Consider the following 20605-nt stretch of genomic DNA (forward strand, 5'->3'; position numbering starts at 1 on the left):
ATCCACACGCCCCTTGTCCCGATCACCGTGTTCCACGCATCAACTCGCGATCAAGACCAACGGTATCCCACGATCGCTGACAACGGTAGCCTTAATCCCCACTAGCCGTCACCACCCACCATGGTTCCCCAAGTACCGTAGTCAGTCGTGTTTTGCTTAGCAAGTCCACGTGTATAGTTTTCAATCTGTTTTCAATCAAGTAGCTAGCCGCCCTTCCATCACTTCGCCTTGTCCCATCCTACATCTGCTCAATGACCTGTCATCTTTTCTAAACTTTTGATCCCCTCCATCCATCATCAAATCCTCTCGACCTGCCGTTGACCTCCTGTCCAGCCTGCCAGCCTGCCAGCATACGAATAGCCGCATGATGCAAAGTGCCTAATCGCATCCTCCTATTACCTCTTTCGGGCCCCGCTCCTATCTATTTTCCAAAACCAATCAACCGACCCCCCGGCCTGCCATTCTGCTTCCGTCCACTGCTCCGTCGCTTTATAATCGCACTTGGGCTCGCTGTCAGCCTTTCACCATGTCTACACAAGAGCTTCGATACCAGACGTCTTGCGTCCAAACCGAGAGGACGGACCGTGTTCTATCATTCCGGACTCAGTACCGGAAACCCTCGACGATGAATCCATGGGAGTCGTGTGCGCTTGAGGTGAGTACCGAGTAACATGGACCCCGCGTCTGCCAAACTGGCAACTGACTTGCCGCTCAGTATCAATTCTCCAACAACGAAAATGAGCAAGGTTCTCAGGGAAACGCTGCGTCTTGGCGACGACCCCAAGCCGCCGCCGATCCTGTCATGTACCCCGGGCTGTACTGTCCCTCGGGCTTCGACATGATGAGCATTCTTGTAAGCCCAGTAAAACACCCCATCAGCAACCCCCCAAACTAACAACACACTCAGCTACGCGTCGCGGGCCGCCCCAACCCTAAGGTCGAACTTGGCGCCATCGACTGCTCCGTCGCCCTGCTGCTCTGCGACCTCCAGCAACCCGACACTCCGATCGTGTACGCCTCTGAACACTTCAGCATCCTCACCGGCTACACGAACAGAGAGATCCTCGGCAAGAACTGCCGCTTCCTCCAGGCGCCCGGCGGCAAGGTCAGCAAGAAGTCGGCCCGCAAGCACGTCGACAAGGAAACCGTCAAGAGCATGCGCAAGGCCGTCGAGATGAACGACGAGGTCCAGCTCGAAGTCCTCAACTTCAGGAAGGACGGCACCCCTTTCGTCAACCTCCTCACCATGATCCCCGTCCGCTGGGACTCCCAAGATTTCCGCTACTCCGTCGGCTTCCAGGTGGAGCGGGAGAACTGATTAAAAAATTCAAAAAAGGAAAAAAAAAAAAAAAAAAAGTGAACGGGCTTTTGATCGGTTTCTCCTTCGGAATCGATCTGGTGCTCGTCCACAACGTTCAAGCACTTGTTTTCCTTTACAAGGCAACAAGTATGTCGCGGCTTTCTACGAGCGAGGCATCTGCTATCAGGCATTTACGATACCCATGGTACACACATACGAAATTAGAGCTCAGGCAAGTCCTAACTCTCAACAAAAACGACGTTTGGATTTTTATTTTTATTTTTTTATTTAATGTATGGCGAGGTTTCCTATCTACGGCGTTTACCAAGAGCAGTTTCCAAAGCATAACATCATCATCAGCAAGAATAAGAAGGGGAGTTGGCCGTGTGGGGATACGGAGTCACTTATAGGTGTACAGGAAGATTCTGGTCGTTTTCTTTTCTTTCTTCCCCCCCCCCCTTCCCCACCTCGCTGGAGGTATTCCCCGCGTGGGTGGCAAGCATTGTTTTGTTTACTATCTCAAACGGACGGAAGAGGCTCGAAGCATCTGCGATGGCGTTGACAGTCAGGCACCGGCCTTTGACTGGAGTTTTTTCTGGGACTTTTCTACCATGTACAGCACATGATATTGGATCATGACGAAATAGGTTAGCACAGATAGGCCATCGGCGAATCAAAAGTCACTGGCGTTTCCTTTTAGGACAAACAAACCCTTTTCCTAATTGGTCCAACGTTGCCTTGGGACGCATGGTCCTGAAGAATGATCTTACTGCAGTGATTATGACGTTACACATGGCGTCCATTAACATCAGGCCACCATCGCCATAACTGTGACGGAAAGTAAACCTGGTATAAAAAAAAAACCATTTACGGAGGAGTTTATTTCCCCGTTCGAATGAGAGCACGTACTACCCGACGAATTCCGCCAGTTCGCGGGCGTTATACACGTCATGCTGCTTGTGTGACAACTACACCTATTTCGCATCCGCGTTAGGAAAACAAAATGAATACATGGAGGGGGGTTAGCCGCAACAACCCGCGCTCGTGGCCGTAGGCACCGTAGTCCCGCATGCCTTTTCCCCTATTCGTCCTCCATCTCCCCCCTTCTGCCATTTCCGGCCGCACCCTGCTGCGCAAGAGCTCAGTGGCCAAAAGGCGTCCGACGCGATTGGCGCCGCAGTACGGACGTCCGGATTTCCCACACCCCGTCCCGCACCGGAAACGGGGACTCGAGTTACCTAAGCCTGCATGCAGGGCGGTCTGTCTTGGGACTGGAATAAAAGGCATCGACCCAAGCACCGGCCGCGACGTGATCCAGAGAGAAAGGAAGGAAAACCGGACAAGAGTGACCACAGAAGGGATAAAGACGACTAAAAAAAACGAAACCTCTACGGCTACGGAAAAGAAAGAGAAAAGAAAAAGAAAGTCGCGCAAACATGCCTCTCCGCGGACCCGTGCCGGTGAAGCTGTACAAGAAGGAGGACAGCGAGAAGATCAGCGTCGGGCCGATGACCATCTACATCTTCGAGGACGGGAGCAACACGGACAACCGGATCGGGTGCATGACGCTCGAGCTGCCGCCGGCCACGTCCGGGCCCCCGATGCACTGGCACCGGTTCCACGACGAGTGCTTCTTCGTGACCAAGGGTGGGCTTTTACCCTCCCCCGCGATTGTACCACGAAGCCTGAGATCTGGTAATCGACCTCGGGAGAAGGGGAGCGGACGTACTGACGGACTTGACGAATCAGGAACGGTACGCTTCAAGACACCCGACGGGGATGTCGACGCCCAGGAGGGCCAGCTCATGGTCGTTCCCCCGCGGGCAATCCACACCTTCGCCAACCCGTCCGAGACCGAGCCTGCCGAGTTCTTCATGACCTCCACCCCAGGTGCGTCACGCGACAGCCACAGACATGTCCCCCCAAAGATTAGACTGCGGACGGGGACCCTTGCACAAGTAGGTGAATAATCTTCAAGCGGCGCAAGATTCCACGGTTTTCTTGTGGCTTTCACGAAGGCTTGCGTGTCTTGAATCGGCGGCGAAACGGTTCAGTGCGTGTTTGCATATTTGACGCCCTCGACGCAGGGATACGTAATACGCTGAAGTTGTTGATGCCGGGAAAGTAGAGCTCGAACTATTGTTGCTTTGCCCAATTCAAATTAAATCTCTTTCTTGCCCAAAGCGGGACATGGAGCCGTGCTTTGCAACACGGTGCACAGGGTAGACTATGCCGGCTTGGGCAAGAACTCTCTGGTTGAGCTGTGTGCAACCGTAAAGGCCAGATAGAAATCCTCAGCTTCCACGCGGACTCACCGTCAGTAAAATCGTCGTGGTTCATGACTCCAGCCTCGTAGCATATGTAGCGAGTCTGTGTAGGTGACTCTGCACAGTCCGGTGGAGATGAAATCCGGCATGCACCGCAGCTTGTGATTGCAGGAGACGGTTATCAATTAGGTCCAGGCGTGATGGTCGTCTCAGCATAAACATGTGTGGGTACTATAAGCACATGAAGTTCGCATAAATCATTCTTCGTAACGTGTAACACAGATGAGATCGTTAAAACCCAGTGCCTGACAAATCCAACTCCTTTGGGATGCACGGCCCTCATGGATAGTAGCAACCGTGGAGCTAACAATGCGGCGTATCTCATCCGTGTCACACATCCGCATTGCGCAGCTTGACGGGCCAGCATGAAAGCCGCAATAAGGGCAGTAACGAAGGTTCCGGATCCCTTACCCCACTCCCTATCCAAACCCTTGGGGCCGGGCCCGCCGATTTTTTTTGGCCCCCCCCCCCGGGGGGGTCAGGGCCACCCAAAAAATTTTCCCCCCCCCCCCCCCCCCCCCCCGCGTGCTAACTCGAGGAAACTAGGGTACTACATGGACTGTGAGTTGGGGAAACAAAAATAACCCCTCCTTTCCCTCCCCCCAATAGCCGCAGACAGGCTTGTCATCCCAAAGATGGGGTTGGGGGGGGGGTGTTGACCGTTGGAGAAAGCTAACGCATGATAGACTTCCGCACGATGAGCAAGACCGTCGCCGAGGGGAAGAAGCTATCTCGGGACGAGGTCCAGCACCTGATGGCGCTGTTCGGAACCTTCCCTCCGGACGTCGAGTCGGAGCCGTGAAGGCTGGACCGCCGCGCGGGGTGGGCGTTACGTGGGGGAGGCAGGCCTGTCATCCCTGTTCCCGTCCCTTTACGCACGGAAGTTTTCGAGGGAGCGTTGGCAGCCATGTTTGGAAAGGGAGGGGAGAGGGGAGGGGGGAGGACTTGGTGTGGACCCCCGATCGAGGGCACAATAGTTTATTTCTTCAATCGAAGGGATCTCCGTCTACTACCCGCGTCCCCGGCCTGCGTCTCCGCCGTGTCGTCTTTCGCAGCTATCTTCTTGCTTCTTGACGGGGGTTTTTTGGCTTTCTGTGCGGCCCTGGGTCCCCTCTGTTTCCGGTTTGACGGAGCCCCGGGAGGTTCGGGAGACGACTCCCCCGCCTTATCCTCGCCCTCTTGCTTGATCTCCGAGCCGGGCTTTGCCTGCGCGGGACCCCTGCCACCGCGTGCCTTCTTGGTCGGCTTCTCGTCTTCGCTTTCGCGCGCCTGCGCTTGCCTCTTGCCGACCCCCTTCTTCTTCAAAATAACCTTGGGCTGCGCCTCCTCGTCCCCGCTGAGGGGCTCCTCCTTGGCCGAGGGCACGATCTGCCCCGTCTTCTTCTGCCTCGCTGGCGCGTAGCAGCTCGTGCGCCCGCCGACGGTGACGAAGGCGATCTTGTCGCCGTTCGGCAGCGCCGACGCCGCGCCCTTGCTCCCCTTGCCCCAGCGGTAGTTGAACAGCCAGTCGGCAGGGAACTCGTCCGAGTCGCCGAGCTTGTCGACGGCCGTCTGGCACACGTACCGCACCGCCTCGTACAGCCGAGCGACCTCGGCCACGTCGAAGCTGTCGCAGTACTGCTCCGGGTGCAGCCTCGCCTGGTAGAGCACCTCGTCGGCGACCCAATTGCCGATGCCGCTGATGTGGGACTGGTCCAGCAGCAGCGCCTTGACGGGGACATGGCGCGTGCGCATCTTGCCGGCGAGGTAGGCCTCGGTGAAGACGTCAACGTCGACGACCGGGTCCGGCCCGTTCTCCTTCAGCGGCGAGTGCTTGCGGATGTCGGCGCCGGGGCAGTCCACGAGGCGGATGCGGCCGAAGCGGCGGGGGTCGGTGAAGGCGGCCGCGACGGGGGGGTTGTCGTCCGTCTCGAGCTGGAACTTCCAGTACTTCGGCGGCCAGACGTCGGCCTCGCCGGCCTTCATCTTCTTGTAGTAGTTTGTGTAGGCCGTCTTGTCGCCCTTGATGTGGATCCATCCTGTGAGGTGTCAGACCCGTAGCGGGGCGGTTGGAACGGGTTGGTGCTCATACCCGTCATGCCCAAGTGCATCACTGCGTGAGGGGGTTTATCAAAGGTTATCCTGTAGAAACCATGAGCATCCGACAGTCGTCCTACGCGAAACCGAGACGTACCAAAAGTATTTCCCCTGACTGCCTACAGACACGACCTTCCGGCCTTTCAGAGCCTTCTCGAACGCCGGGCCGCTGGTTCCGACCTTCCCAAAGACATTGGCATCATCAGGGGCAGAGACTTTGGCGATCTTCTTACCCAGGAGGTGGTGGCGCAGGAAGTGGACGCACCGGGCGACTATGAGAGCATGAGTTGTCTGTCTGATTGAGGCACATGCCAGTCGTACCTTCGGCAATTTCAGGCATTATGTCTACGATTGTGAAGCGACGCGACTCACCCGCCGTGAAACCGTTCTGCTCGGTGGTATGACGAGATGGAGACGAGCGGATCCATGACGCAGACAAACGGGACGCGTCGAGGTCTCGCAGTCCCATCCGCGTTCCGAGCCGCGAGTGCACGTGACCAGGTCCCCGAACTGTCCATTTTAGTGGGTCGTGGCCGACCGCGCGCGCCGAATTTTTCCCAGCCGGCGTCACCCCCACTCGAGGCTCAATTTTTCCTTCACCTTTAAAAATCTTTCCTGGCAAGCTTCCTCGTTCACACGATCACTTCTTCCACCAACCAACGCCGCGAAAAAACGCGGCGGCGGCAGGGAGAGCTACGTGGCCTCGCATGATCCGGTAAGTCTGCAGCGCGCGCCTATTTCTCTAATTTCTTCTGCTATACCCTCCCCAATCCTTGGTGATGACACGCAAACACCGCAAACTAGAGTCTTTGACCTAAATGGAATGAAACCTCTGTTTTACACGTCAGTCTGATAGGACACGACAAACATACCTTTTCGTTGTTGGACCTCGCGCTTCTCTTGAGCAAAAGTCGCTAACTCAAGCAACCCAGGTTTTATATGCAGATCCTTCTGACGCCGCGCTTCATATGGCCACGTTCCCGCCTTGAGATGGCTTGACAAAAGGTACGATGCGCCCGCAGACGCTGCCTTACACTGCTCCCGCCCCCTTTCCCACCACCGAGAACCTGATGATCATTTTTTCGTACAATGTACGGTTGGAATTACCGGCTGAAACTTGCTGTTGAAAAAAACTGGCTGTTTCTGACTGTTCTCGTTACCACCCATTTCCGTGTGCTGTGTGTACTCGTGGGATCACCATAACTAACATGGAATCCAATAGCCATCTAATACCTGATCGACAAGGTACATACCAACTCCCATCTTCTCCCTTCATCACTACATGATGAAACGGCACTGGGCTCCGAGAGTACCCATAAGGGACTCAGCCATGAGCAGACAAGCCGTTTTGTGGCAGGCCTAGAAAACCTCGCCCACTGATTCCTAGCCTAAAACTCAACTTGTCGGGACACATCTTGCTGTGCAGGAGGCTGACTTGCCCGCAACAGTGTCGAGATGGGAACTTTGCTATAAATATGGCTTCTGCTGCCAGTGCAGCTATTCGACGCAACCGCCTTCCACCTGGTCCAGTCTTGGTAGGTCTACATTTTTTTTTCTTGCACTCCCCCCACTGCCTACCTGATGAGTACATTAGATGACGAGTCTGATTTGGATCTTCCAATGCGGATAACCCTTTTTTATACCATTCATGCAACGACTGAACTTGGCAATCATACCCATTTTCTGAAAGACGATGATGCATGAACATCGCTAACCATTTCCAGATCACAGTTGTTCAAACGACAGACTCTCGGGGGGGGCTTTATGGTTCAAGTGGTAAGCGCAGACTCTTCCTCCTTCACCATCCCCAGCCTACCCACGGCTCCGTTCTTATGATGAACGATAAACCAAAGACAAGCATATGTCAGAGCCTAACGGCGAAGCTGAGACACGTTGACTACCAGTCATTCTGATCAAACGACCTCACAACTGCATTTTTCTTGGGACCATTGGAGACGTGCAGGTGGCTAATCTGACCTCCAGACCCATGTTGGATCCCATATTATTCCATCTTTCACCAGCAAATCATGCGCGAACAGGTAAGCTGCTTTTCTTCCTCATCCTCATCTACATACACCATCCCTCCCCCGCGTCTACATGATGATCATGAAATTTTCACGACGGTCTCCATAGCCATATGCTTTGATGATAATGCCTTTGACAAGGCCTCCGTACTGATATGACGCTTCATACACTGTTTTCTTTTCAAGTCGTGTCTTGCAAACAGTGGCTAACTGAAGTTGCTAGGCTCTCGTATTCATATGCAATGTCGAATGATGTTGGCGCAGCAATGGTAAGTCTAGGACTTCTGAATTACATAGATGTTCAAATACAATGGCTTGTTTAAGAGCTCTATTTTGTTATCGACATTACAGACATGTGACTTAGTTTTTCTAAACTACTTGTGCGTGATCGCGGCTTTCAGTATACTAGAGATATCAGACTCCAAACCATGGCGTGCCTTGCTGCTGCCTTATCGACCACATAATCACGCAACCCCGCCATTATCGACGCCAGCTTCAAACGAAGGCTCTTCTCTTCGTCTGACTCGATCCGGATTTTCATCTAGATCATCGTCCATATTTTGTCTAGACTTCCGTCAGGCTTGCATCCAGAGTTTTATCCGAATTTCCATATAGGCAATAAATCTGCATGATGCGGATGCTTGGGAGGGGTCGGACCTAGATACCTCTGATCTCCAAGATGGCAGAAGCATTCGGCCTCGCGGTCAACATTGCCACCATTGTTGAACTATCAACGAAAATTGCAAAAGTATGCCTTCAGTATTCCAAAGAGGTCAAGAACGCGAAGGAAGAGATAGACCGGGTCGAAAAGGAGACCCTCAACCTGAAAACCGTCGCTGAGAGTGCCTCGGAGCTGCTCGAGGGCCCCCATGGCGCCACGCTGAAAACGTCCCAGACGTTGGTCGGTGCCGCCCAGGCAGCTGCGTCACGGCTCAAGGCCCTCGATGCTGAGCTTCGCCCTTCCGACACTCGCAAGGCAATGCGCCGGTTCGGCGTCCGGGCCTCCAAGTGGCCTTTCCAGAGCAGAGATGTCGAAAAGACGGTGCGGGACATTGAGAGATACACGCAGATGATCTCGATGGGGCTACAAATTGACCAGACGTACGTTACAAAACCCATTTGCTATACCGCTGTCAGGTACCATAGGCTAATCAGCTAGTGGCACAGAACGATTCTACTCAGCCTCGACCAGAAATTCGTGCTCGACAAACTACCAACCGCCCCCCGAGGCCTCATTTGATTCCCACGCTGAAAAGCATAACCCGACTTGCCTACCAAATACCAGGGTAGAACTCCTGAAGGAGCTGGATCGATGGACCAACGACCCCAGCGCAGAGGCCGTCTTTTGGCTCAATGGTATGGCAGGGACGGGGAAATCAACAATCTCTCGCACTATCGCTCAGTCCTTGGCCGAAAAAGACCAATTAGGCGCTAGCTTCTTCTTCAAGAGGGGCGATGGTGATCGAGGTCACGCATCCAAATGCTTCACGACGATAGCCTCACAGCTAGTGAGTCGTCTGCCAATGCTGGCTCTTCATGTGAAGGGCGCGATCGATGCCGATCCAGCAATACACACCAAATTTTTTGCGAGAGCAGTTCAAAAGACTTATCTTCGAACCTCTTGAAAAAGTTCAAGGAGCTTATAAGGGTGCTTCTGTTGTTATTGTTGTTGATGCTCTAGACGAGTGTGAGCAAGACAATGATATCAAACTCATCATCAACTTGTTCTCCTCCGGAAAGGCTCTCAAGTCTCCACGACTCAAGGTTCTCCTCACTAGCAGGCCGGAACTGCCTATTCGACTAGGGTTCAGTGCAGTACAAGGTACATATAACAACCTGGTTCTTCATGAGATACCTGCCCCGATTATTGAACACGACATATCAGCCTTTCTGGAGTACGAACTGGCGCGTATTAGAGATGAGTACAACAGCTCTGTTTCAGAAGAAGACGACTATCTCCAGTCTGGCCTGATAAATCCAACTTTCAAACCCTAGTGAAAATGGCAATTCCGCTCTTTTGGCGCAGCTATTGAATATTTCTCAAAATAGCGTCGAAGACAGGCTCGACATGCTTCACTCCGTCCTAGACGTTCCCGAAAATTCTGCTGCTCCTGTACGATTGCTTCATCTGTCCTTTCGCGATTTCTTAGTAGATCCCCACTACCGAGACAGCAACCCATTTTGGATAGACGAAAGGGAGGTCCATCGCCAAACGGCGACACATTGCCTCCGTGTCATGGGCAAGCATCTCAGAGAGGACATCCTGAACTTGAAAAAGCCGGGTACTCCCCGGTCCTTGGTGGGCTCTTTGGACATTGATGCTTGCCTGTCATCGGAAACCAAGTATGCGTGTCTTTACTGGACACATCATGCAGCGCAGGCGAACTCTGGGGCAGACCTTCTTGAAACCGTCTACGATTTCCTCTGCCGCCATTTTCTACACTGGTTTGAAGTGCTGGCCTGGCTTGGAAAGGCCTATGAGATTGTCGCCATGCTTCGGGCAATTCAGTCCGCTGCCGCAGTAAGTGCACATAGACAGACCCGCTGAGTACATGATGGCTGACCAAGGAATAATAACAGCACTTGGACAGCGGCGCACTTCAAAAAGTTTTTGGGTGATGCGCAAAAGTTCGTCCGCTCAAACGTCCACATGGTCAGCACCGCACCTCTTAAACTTTATTCATCTGCACGCATCTTCACACCCCAAAGAAGCATAGTGCGTCGGACTTTCGCAGAGACTATGCCCTCCTGGATTTCCCTCCACCCAGAACCAGAACTAGACTGGGATCAGTGCCTGCAAAAGCTTGAGTGCCACAGCGATAAGGTAGAGTCAGTTGCTTTCTCCCACGACTCGGCCCTCATAGTGTCAGCATCCCGTGACAGAACAGCCCGAGTCTGGCGTACAGATACAGGTGGGTGTATCCAGCAACTTGTCCATAGTAATATCGTTCGGTCAGTTGCTTTCTCCCAGAACTCGGCCTATATAGTATCAGCATCTAGAGACAGAAGAATCTGTATATGGCGCACGGATACAGGCGAGTGCATTCAGGAGTTCAAAGACCATTACAGAGCCGCGGTTTCAGCTGGCTTTTCCCATGACCCAGCCCTTATAGCGTCAACATCAGGGGATGGGACAATCAGGATCTGGAACACCAAAGAAGAAAAAAAATCATACTATAAAAAGAGAGGAAAACAGCGGTGGTTTCGATTGGGTTATCCTCTCACATGACTCTGATTTGATAGCATCGTTATCGGACAACAGGCTCCTGACCTGGCACACTGTTACAGGCGACTGTATCCGAGAGTTTGAAGGCGGCAACAACGAACATTACAGTACAGTCGTTTTCTCGCACAACTCAGCCCTTATAGCATCGGAAGATCATGGTACAGCCCGAGTCTGGTGCGCTAGGACAGGCAATTGTATCAACGAATTCAGAGCCGACGGCCATCGCTTCAGAGCGGTCGCCTTCTCACACAACTCAGCCCTTATAGCGGCATCATCAAATAGCGATACAGTCTACATCTGGCGTACTGATACAGGCGAGTGTACACAAGTGCTGGAGAACAAAACTGAAACGACTCAATTCGTCACTTTCTCACACGATTCATCACTGGTCCTGGCATCAACCGACGATGGCAAAGATGCTCAGATCTGGCGTACTGATACAGGCAAGAGTATTCAAAAGCTAGAAAGGTGCACAGTGAGCTGGGCCAGATCTGCTGTCTTCTCGCACGACTCGGCCTTTGTAGTGTCGGCATCGTCCAATGAACTCAGGGTATGGAAGATCAATACAGGCGGCTGCGCTCGAGTAGTCCCTACAAAAGGGTGGGATATGCAGCTTTTGTCTTCCGAGCCTGGCAACTTGCCATTCGGGCCAGGCAAATTGCCATCCGAACTCAGCAGCACCTGCATCGTCACCAATATCGGCGCCATAGCCTTTGCCAAGAGTGCTACAACCTTCAGCACTATTGGTATTGGCGTCAGTCGAGATCGTTGCTGGATCACTTGGAACGGCCAGAACCTATTGTGGCTGCCGGTTGAATTCCGCTCAGAAAAGACAGCTGTCCGAGGGTCGACTGTTGTGATCGGATGTGACTCTAGACTCATCGTTTTCCGGTTTAACGAGGCCGCTCTTCGACTGATATACGGCTAGACCTTTGGGTTGGGGGTCCGGGAAGTTTGTACGCATGTAAATAGAGAGATTGTGATTATTTTCCTCCCTTCCTTCATCCGTTGTTCTGTCTGTTTTCTGATCCCTTCTGTCCTCTATCCTTTCTTCCGTTCTTCCTCCGTCGTGTAGATTCCTGGAATACGACTCAATCCAGATGTGGCTTTCGAGACGTAATGCTACCAATTCATTACAAAACACGGAGCCAGAAACAAGACTCAAGGGGCGCAAAATCGTTGCCATTATAGCTATCATTAAGGGGTATCATTAAAGTATTCAGCCAACACGTCCCGCACATATATGCAGTGCCCCGTTTTCAAGTTTTTGTCCGCATCCGAATCCCAAAGAACGCCCAATCACTGGATGCACCTAGACCCCATCCAAAGGCTCCTCCGCCATACCATGTACAAAATTCTCTCCCGAACTTGGTTTCCTTACAGACCCCCGACGCCTACGCACACCGCGCCGGCAATCATGGCGACCAAGGCCGCAAAGGAGTCCCTCGGGTTGCTGACGGCACCGGCGCTCTTGGGCGTCGCCGTGGCGGTGAACAGCCCCGTCAGCACCGTCGACGATGACGAGGCAGCCGGCTGCGTCGACGTCGGGGCCTGCGTGGCCAGGGGCCAGTCGCTCGAGTCGCTGTACAGCACGCCGTTGATGACGGTGCCCTCGCCGCGCGCAATCATGCTGACCTGCTCGCCGGTGCAGGAGCCCTGCATGTACCGCAGCCAGCACGTCGGTTCCGGCGAGCTCGGCAGCTTGTCCGTATGCGTCGCGTACGCGTCGCCCGAGGTGTTGAAGCTCGACAGGTCCACTCGGTCGCCGGTCGAGACGGAGGTGCCCATGATGACGCGCGCAAAGACCTGGAACGCGGTTTCCGGCTGGTAGGCGGGCACCGAGTGGCCGGCCTGGTAGATGCGGCTGAAGGACAGGTTCCCGAACTGGCGGACGACGCCGCCAATGTACGAGTCGTTGACGATGATGGGGGCGTAGCCGGCGGCGCTGAAGCCGCGGCCGTAGACGGGGCCGGCCTGCCAGGCGATGGTGGTGGAGGCGGCCTCGCCGCCGAGCCAGTTGCAGATGTAGTCGCGGTCGCCATAGATGAGGGCGACGCGGATGCCGCGCTCGAGAAGGCCGGCCAGTTTCGGCATCAAGGGCCCTCTCATGTGGTCGCCGGTCGTCTCGAAGGCCGAGAGGACCGCCTGGCTCGTCATGGTGAAGTTGATGGTGGATCCGATGGACTGTTGGAAGGCCGCCGTGTTGAGGTACTCGAGGTAAGTGTTTGGCGGGAACGAGTCCGGGGTCTTGTGCGCCATGTCGTACCAGCTACGGCCGGAGTCGGCATAGGGTAACACGGCGTCATTGTTGCAGGTGGTGTAGGCCTGGGAGCATAGGCTGTTCACCATGGCCACGCCGCCGGTGTTGTTGGCGTCGAAGACGGACTCGGCGGTACGGCACTGCCGAATCAGGTCAAAGCAGCCGCCCGACTTATATAAAGTGCCGTTGACCAAGCTCGCGCGGACGTCGTTGATGGCCCTGAACCCGTACGTGTTGTTGCTGGCCATGACAGGGTAGAACTCGGCCTGAATCTGGTCGTCGATGCAGCCGTTGATGATGCCCAGAGAAGTAAGGTGGATCTCGAGCGTGTTGTTGGCGGACAAGGAGCCGTTTTGGCGCTTTTCGTTCTGCGTCTCCCAGACATCGGAGAAGACGGGGCCATACTTGCCTCCGTAGCTCTCGGCGAAGAGGTTGATGCCGAGGGAGCTGTTGTCGGGAGGATTGTACTGGGGAAAGGCGCCCAAGAAGCCCTGAAGCATGTGCCATATGGCGATTGCGGCCGTGGCGGTGGTGTTTGTGGTGTTGTTGACGTTCAGGGAGCTGAAGGTTCCGTTGAGGAAGGTGGCGGGCGGCTGGCCGTTGGGGACTGGCTGGGGCGGGCTCGACTGGTTTGCATTGAAGAGGTTCATGGAGCCATTGGTGGCAATGTCGTAGGAAAAGCCGACTTGGTTAGGCTGCAGAGGGTCAGCTTGAGATTAGGCAAGGGCTCGGGGAGCGGCTCAGGGCGTACGTACCTGGTCGATGAATAACATGTTGGTAGCGCGGTCCCAGCCCCATTCCCTCGCGACGGTCTCGTACTGATCCAGGCCCTTCTCGACAACCTCACAAGGACCGACTTCGGTGAACAGGCCGAACAGCGAGCTCACACCCGGGCCGCCATTGAGCCAGATGGTCATGGCCTCGGTGGGCTCGCGCGCACCGATGAACCAGAAGAACATGTTGGTCGGGAAGGGGCCGGGCACGGTGACCCATCCTGTGTATTGCTGCTGAGAGTCGTATGCGGTCTTGCAGGCGCCGTCGGGGATCTTGTACCGAATGGTGACATTGCCATCGACTGGCGACGTAATGGTGGTCAGATTTACCTCGGCGGAGGGGAACTGGGCGGCTGCGAAGGTAGAGAGCAGGCCGGCTCCGGCGAGGACAGCGTGAGAGAGGCGCATGGTGAGATGACCTGCATCGTGACCTGGGCGCATCCTCTGTCGTCGGGGTCGGACGACGGGGCTCGAGTTGTGGTGGCTGCTGTCCCGTCGTCGCCGAGGTCCGATTCAGACGCCCACGTTATGGTGCGGATGTGCGGACTGGACTCCGAATGAGATTGTTGAAGACTAATGAAGGAATGACGCCGAACAGATGAGGAAGAGGGTGTGTGGAATGGAGGAGCGACAAAGCTGCCGGGACGGGAACGGGGGGCGGCAGAGGAATGTTAATGTTTTGAAGGTTCGCAGTGTTCCCGCTGGGGTAGCGGCTTGGCAGACGAGCCCCCTGCATCCTGGTGCTAATTTTACAGCAAGTTTCCCCAGTTGAACAGGGCGGCACAAGCCTGTCGAGACGCACGCGGCCCGCTGAGTGTTTGCGTCGACGGGATCGTCTTACAGGTGCCGGGATCCGAGGGGGGGGGGGGGGGGGGGGCACTCACTCAGTGGTCACAGGTCACTGACCTAGGTGGGTAGGTAGGTACCTGTAGATAGGTAGGTAGGTTCCCGTACAGGTATGTACACCAACTGACTATGCGGATAGATAGTAGGTGGTCAGCATCGCAGCCGGCTGCCAAATTCCGGCATCAACAACCTCGGGACTTGATTTGGATATGCCGCTTTACCCGCAGCGATCCCGGAGACGAGACGGGACGAGAAGAAGCTGTTCGTCCCATCCCGTCGCGTGACTGACAAACAAGCCCCGGCTGAGTATTACCGGACGGACGGACGACCAATGTTGTTGCTCAAAATGGGCCGAACCTTACCGAGTATGGGTAATCAATTGTCGGGATCTGTAGCAAGTCCCAGCCAGATTGGCACGGAATGCGTTTGCCATTCGGGAAGCACAATATACCTTCCTTACAGCTGCTGATACAACAGGCCTCCGGCTCTGTTTAACACCAAAACGGCCAAGGCCATCGCCAATGACTTCCCAAAATTGCCAGGATCCGGTGCGGCTGAAGGTCGCCATCCAGGGGGTGCTGAGTTCCCATGGCTGCCGCAACTTTTCATGCTTTTCTTCGAACCCAACTTTCAACCATTGACCTTGTTCTGGAACTCCCATTGGCCTCCAAGACGCTTATTACTGTCTCTGGCCCAGTCCAAGTCCCGCGGTTCACACCCACAATGGCCGACTCCGGCTCCGGCTCCGGCTCCGGCACTTCCGCATCCGCCTCGGACGTCATCACCTACATCGGCGTTCCTCTCGCCGTCCTCGGCGTCCTCCCCATCCTCTACAACACCGTCGTCACCCTCGCCGCCCGCTCCCGCATCCGCCGCATGCTCCGCCATGCCCGCCTGACCGCCCTGACCCGCTCCGACATCGTCAACCGCGTCATCGAGGTCGACCTGCCGCGCTACGCCATCACCCCCTGGGACCGCTTCGACCACCGCGAACAGTACTGGTCCCTCTCCCGCCACCCCTCCTCCATCCCCGGCGGGTCGTGGACCGTCTTCAACTGGCGGACCAACACCATCGGCCTCAAGACTCAGAGGGTCGAGTACGCCGACCAGCTGTGCCTGCCCCAGGCCGATATCAACTTCGAGGACCTGGTCTCGTACCTTCTGGACCTCGGTGCCGTCCCCGATGCTCACGGGTGGAGATTGCTCAGAACCACCGGGTTATGGACCCCCGTCGGCTGCACTCTGATGCACAGCCCGGACGGCCAGCACAAGGCCCTTGCCATTGCGCCTCTGAACGACTCCGACGGCCACCTCTCGTTATCTGTAACCTGGTCCTCCCACTGGACCACGAGAAGCCATCGGTCTCTACCGCCTTATTGGCTCCGCCTTCCTCCGCCTCCCGAGGTCCCTCCGACCAATCCCGAACCCGAACCGGCCGGGGACGCCAAAGAGCCATCCTCCCGGGCATCCTCTCTCTCCAGCATATCCCGCGCCGTCGACGCCGTCGCCAAATCCCCAATCGCCTGCAAGCTCTCCTCCCACGGCCTCATCGCCGCCCACTCCGAGGTCGAGGGCCGCCCCGCCACGCCCCTGCACATCGACCACGTCCGCGTCCGGCCGGGCCTGTCCGCCGGCGTGTGGTTCGCGAGCGCCGCCACGGCCTACGGCACCTCGAGCACCACCGTCCTCTGGAGCTACACCATTCCCGACGACGTCCTGCGCTTCGCCCGGGCTTCCTCCGTGCCCTGCGGCGTGCTCGAGCTCCTGGGTCTCGTTGACGCCTCCCAGACCCCTGAGTGGGCGAGCTCGCACGACGACATGCGGGACAACCTCGACCTCGTGAGCCGGCGCATGCGCGAGCAGCGCAACGCCATGGCCGCCGAGTCGAGGATGAGCCCCAAGGACAAGGAGCAGGCCGTCCGTGACCGCATGCGGAAGGAGGCAGAGCAACGCCTAGATGACCGTAGGTCCCCCCCAATCCCCTTTCCACCACCGCCTCCCAACTCTGACACCTCGACATCTCCATGACTCACTCTTACTCTGACGCCGCCGCAGTCAAGGACAAGATGCGCCTCGACGTCCAGCGCCGCGACCTCCGCACCCACGAGGCCATCCAGTCGCCCAAATGGGACGCCGCCCTCGTGGCCTCCCACGCCCTCCCCTGGCTCCGGCAGGGCGGCCACCTCGCCCCCGAGACCGCCGCCGACCCCCGCGCCGCTGCCGCCGCCCTGCTGCACCGCATGCTCCGCGACGGCGCCTTCGCCGCCCAGACCCGCCGCCGTGCTCGACGCCTGGAAGGCCTGGGCCGACAACGGCGGGATGCGCAAGGCCGACCTCGACGCGCTCCGCGAGGCGCCCGCGCCCTTTGCGCTCGCGAGCCTGCTCGTCGCCGTCATTCGGGATGCGGGCACCGCGGCCGAGGGCGGGCCGAGCGTGGATTTGCAGGAGTGCCTGGGCATGTGGCGACAGGTGAGGTTAGGTTAGTAGGGGGGTTGTATGTGTATTAGTCCGTGACACCCGTTGGTTTTGCTTAATGATGTATGGCAAGGAATGCTCTGCACCTTTTTACGCTGTATGGATACGGAGGCTTCACAACGGTCAGATATAAGATGAAGATAAAAATAAGTTTGAATTCCACTGGTGGCCGTGCAGTCCCGATTCCTATAATTTCAAACTAGTCGCGACTACCAGTCCAGCCGTCCCATCTATGATCGATAACCCCCCCCATTGTTGCATGTCCTAATCCTTGTTATCCCAACGAATCCAATCCAATTCCCAACTCCGTCGCTCTAAAATGCAAACCATCACTCCCGCGATCCCATTATAGCGGCATGAGCCAGCCCGTGCTACAGCTCGTCATCCTGTTCCGAATCAAATATTATGTCCTCCTCGTCCTCCCGGCCCTCTGGCAACAAACTCTCGGGCAGCATCTGGCTCTTGGACAGCAACTGAGACGAGTCCAGCTGGAACGTGCCGGACGCTAAGCGAATCGGACTATCATCGTCGTCGTCCACGAAGATGGGCAGACTCGAGTTCGCGTGTGTGGGCCGTGGCACCGACTTGGACGGCGACTGCGACGGGCTCGACGCCTGACTGGCCGTCGTTGCCTGCGAAAGCCGCACCGCGCGGCGGGGTGTTGGTTTGGACGGCCGGCTGAAGGGCGTCGGCGGCAAGGCCGGCTTGGTGAGGTGGAGCTCCGTACCGAACTTGCGCCGACTTTTAGTCGGTGTCTGGCTGGATGGGACCAGCAAGTCGGCGTCCGATGAGGGGTGTTGGGTCGAGTGCTCGATATCGCTCCGGATCTGCTCAGCCAGTTCTTGTGACATCGTGGGATCCTGCGAAGGCACACCTCCAGCAGCCGGCAACGATCCACCCCTACCGGTTTCAGGCTCGGCCTCATCCTCCTCGTCTTCGTCGTCTCCAAAAACGGAGCATCGCAGGTTGGCCATCAAATGCCCAACGACGGCCGGCGGTACGTATGTGTACTTTTGTGGCGGTCCATGCAGGTAGTCCCGATCCATCATGTACTGGAGAGGCATCGGATCGTTCAGCTCGTAGAGTTTGTACAGATGATACGCAAACTTGGAGCCTTTCTTCTGATTAAACTCGGCGTTGCCAATGCCGTCTTCATCGATCTCGCCCGGCGACTTTGCGTCACTGAAGCATGCCATGTATTTCAGCTCTGCCACCGGTTGAGTGATGTAGAGCCACATGCGCGAGACGGTGTGCGGGATCTTGTAGTTGCGGAACTCATGATTCTTCCTCCCGGAAACAATCTCCTTCATGTGTTCCGGGTGTATGGAGATGAAGACGTCGGTGCGATCGCCCTGGGGGCCCATGCCGTTGATAACATCTCGAGGAAGTCGCTGACTCTCCAATGCTTGGGTGTGAGGCGTCTTTGGCGTCTCAACAAGGCCCCGTCCCTTGGCCTTGGGCGTTTTCTGGCTTTGCGTGGGTGTTTGGCAAATAGACTCGTCATTTGTCTCCCCGCTTGCTTCATCAATACTCGAGTCACTGTTGCGGGTAGGGTCAGGAGAAGATGTAATGACCTCGACGGTCTCCCTGCGATCTGACGCGTTCGAATCCAGGCGCCCTAGCCCGGGGAACACGAACGGCTTGGACAAAACCACCGTAGCTTCTTCTTCGTCCTCCTCGTCGACAGAAGGGGCGACATTCTCCTTATCAGAGTCGCCGTCATCTGCAGGGGATGCCTCCTTGGAAGCCTGCTTCTCTTCCGACGAAGCAAGCAGCTGATCCATCTGGAGCTGGGTTTCTTCGCCGACAGCGTCGTATCCTTCAGCCTCTTCGTCCAGGATTTCAAGATCTCCGGATTCATCCTCAGAGTCGGCAATCTCGCGTAAAGGTGACCTCGGGGGTCGGCGGGGTGACGGGCTGACGTCGCGTCCTTCCTGTTCTTCGCTGTCCGTCTCTTCCTCTTCCGCCGCCTCCTCCGTCGGAGGCTGGCTGGCCGTGGGATGCGGCGTGATAAAACGAACATTCTTGGCGGGCTGCAGTGGCACTTTGGTAGGTGAGGTGAACTGCTGACTTGAACCCTGGCTGCCTGTCGTCGCGTAGGAATCCTGAACTGTAAGAGTTCGTGGACGTTTGACAGATCCGGTAAGCTTCGGCAGCGGGGACATTGTGTTCGTTGACTTGTCTTTCAAGGGAGACCTCCTCGGCGCCGGGCTATACCTAGCCAACATGGGAGTGAGCGGGCTGCCTTGCGACGATGGAATCTCGAGAACGATGCGCTTGTTTGTTGGTGTTTGTGGAACAACGGATGGCGTCCTGCTTGGGGCCTTCTTGCCGGACAATAGGTTCTCCTTATCGTTGGCCGACGGAAGCACTGGTGGGCCGTTCTCTGTCTCATCATCCGATGACTGGAATTGCCATACATCTTCCTCTTCTTCCTCGGCTGGGGATTTCTCTGAAGATCTCCGCGTCATCTGCGTCAAGGTCTGCGTGTGAAAGGAAGAGCTCGGTGTCGGTTCATCCCCCATGGTCTTTCTCCTCTTCTTCTTGGGCGCGGGGTTCTCTTCATCGTCGGATAGGTCTAAGCGCACGGGCGATGAGCGCGTGGTCTCGAACATCTGGGTCAAGGTCTTTTGCTGGTGATTGGGGATACGAGCGGTGGGTTTGCGGGCACTGTAGGTTCGCACTTCTGTTCGTCGATGCGGGAACTTTGCTTGCTTGGCCGGCTTGACGGACTTATAGACTCGGTCTGGAGGAGGGGCAGCGGTTACCCGTCCGCCGGAGCGGGTCTGTGGTGGCATGATGGACGGTTGGTGGAGTTGTCACTGGTGGGAGCTTTGCGTGTTGTGATGACTCCCAGATCATATGGATCGTCGATAATGAGCAATGGGTGAAACGTTGAACCTGCGCGCAGGATAGGGGCCAACTCAGGTGGTCGAGAGCATGCTGACTAGTCCTTGTGCGGTTCGAAGGGCGCGTCGCGTAGGAAGTGGGATCGATTTACGCGTGTAGCTGGCGTGTCGGGCGCAGTGACATCTGACATCACATGTATAAAACGGGGCGGCGGGGAAATGCATGTGAGTATTGGGGCGCCCGCTTAAGTAAATCCCAAGACGCCCGCACAATTTTTCGTTTCGTCGCTCCAATCACACACGCCTTTGGGTGTGACAGAGTTCGCTGACAACACTACGGCACATTGTGTGTTTCACGAATGAAGGAGACAGCCGCTTGCGGCCGAAGTCCATGAATGTATAAGTATTTCATGTCATTCCTCACGAAAGTGTTTATGCACAACATACTC

At 56.1% G+C, this 20605-nt stretch overlaps 9 protein-coding genes across 9 annotated transcripts; 6 read left to right on the plus strand and 3 right to left on the minus strand.

Moving 5' to 3' along the window:
* Positions 1 to 625: 625 nt before the first annotated feature.
* GLRG_09558 (vivid PAS protein VVD) lies at positions 626 to 1318 on the plus strand (the record flags this gene model as incomplete). The annotated part of the gene is made up of 3 exons (XM_008100243.1): positions 626 to 655; positions 716 to 853; positions 908 to 1318. 3 exons carry the CDS (start codon positions 626 to 628, stop codon positions 1316 to 1318), a joined length of 579 nt encoding a protein of 192 aa, XP_008098434.1.
* Positions 1319 to 2736: 1418 nt separating this feature from the next.
* On the plus strand, positions 2737 to 3262 carry GLRG_09559 (cupin domain-containing protein; the record flags this gene model as incomplete). The annotated part of the gene is made up of 3 exons (XM_008100244.1): positions 2737 to 2947; positions 3050 to 3190; positions 3234 to 3262. The coding sequence occupies 3 exons, from the start codon at positions 2737 to 2739 to the stop codon at positions 3260 to 3262; spliced, it is 381 nt and encodes a 126-aa protein (XP_008098435.1).
* A 1343-nt stretch (positions 3263 to 4605) lies between these two features.
* Positions 4606 to 6043, minus strand: GLRG_09560 (formamidopyrimidine-DNA glycosylase domain-containing protein; the record flags this gene model as incomplete). Its single annotated transcript, XM_008100245.1, has 4 exons — positions 4606 to 5645; positions 5699 to 5748; positions 5801 to 5975; positions 6025 to 6043. 4 exons carry the CDS (start codon positions 6041 to 6043, stop codon positions 4606 to 4608), a joined length of 1284 nt encoding a protein of 427 aa, XP_008098436.1.
* A 2363-nt stretch (positions 6044 to 8406) lies between these two features.
* Positions 8407 to 9722, plus strand: GLRG_09561 (vegetative incompatibility protein HET-E-1; the record flags this gene model as incomplete). The annotated part of the gene is made up of 3 exons (XM_008100246.1): positions 8407 to 8828; positions 8887 to 9083; positions 9409 to 9722. The coding sequence occupies 3 exons, from the start codon at positions 8407 to 8409 to the stop codon at positions 9720 to 9722; spliced, it is 933 nt and encodes a 310-aa protein (XP_008098437.1).
* A 241-nt stretch (positions 9723 to 9963) lies between these two features.
* Positions 9964 to 10346, plus strand: GLRG_09562 (uncharacterized protein; the record flags this gene model as incomplete). Its single annotated transcript, XM_008100247.1, has 2 exons — positions 9964 to 10248; positions 10308 to 10346. 2 exons carry the CDS (start codon positions 9964 to 9966, stop codon positions 10344 to 10346), a joined length of 324 nt encoding a protein of 107 aa, XP_008098438.1.
* Positions 10347 to 11108: 762 nt separating this feature from the next.
* Positions 11109 to 11881, plus strand: GLRG_09563 (uncharacterized protein; the record flags this gene model as incomplete). Its single annotated transcript, XM_008100248.1, has 2 exons — positions 11109 to 11127; positions 11211 to 11881. The coding sequence occupies 2 exons, from the start codon at positions 11109 to 11111 to the stop codon at positions 11879 to 11881; spliced, it is 690 nt and encodes a 229-aa protein (XP_008098439.1).
* Positions 11882 to 12330: 449 nt separating this feature from the next.
* GLRG_09564 (serine carboxypeptidase) lies at positions 12331 to 14394 on the minus strand (the record flags this gene model as incomplete). Its single annotated transcript, XM_008100249.1, has 2 exons — positions 12331 to 13908; positions 13969 to 14394. The coding sequence occupies 2 exons, from the start codon at positions 14392 to 14394 to the stop codon at positions 12331 to 12333; spliced, it is 2004 nt and encodes a 667-aa protein (XP_008098440.1).
* A 1161-nt stretch (positions 14395 to 15555) lies between these two features.
* Positions 15556 to 17339, plus strand: GLRG_09565 (uncharacterized protein; the record flags this gene model as incomplete). Its single annotated transcript, XM_008100250.1, has 2 exons — positions 15556 to 16795; positions 16888 to 17339. 2 exons carry the CDS (start codon positions 15556 to 15558, stop codon positions 17337 to 17339), a joined length of 1692 nt encoding a protein of 563 aa, XP_008098441.1.
* A 339-nt stretch (positions 17340 to 17678) lies between these two features.
* Positions 17679 to 20105, minus strand: GLRG_09566 (uncharacterized protein; the record flags this gene model as incomplete). The annotated part of the gene is made up of 1 exon (XM_008100251.1): positions 17679 to 20105. The coding sequence occupies one exon, from the start codon at positions 20103 to 20105 to the stop codon at positions 17679 to 17681; it is 2427 nt and encodes an 808-aa protein (XP_008098442.1).
* Positions 20106 to 20605: the final 500 nt, after the last annotated feature.

This window comes from Colletotrichum graminicola (genome assembly GCF_000149035.1).
Source record: "Colletotrichum graminicola M1.001 genomic scaffold supercont1.50, whole genome shotgun sequence".
NCBI classification, from domain to species: Eukaryota; Fungi; Ascomycota; class Sordariomycetes; order Glomerellales; family Glomerellaceae; genus Colletotrichum; species Colletotrichum graminicola.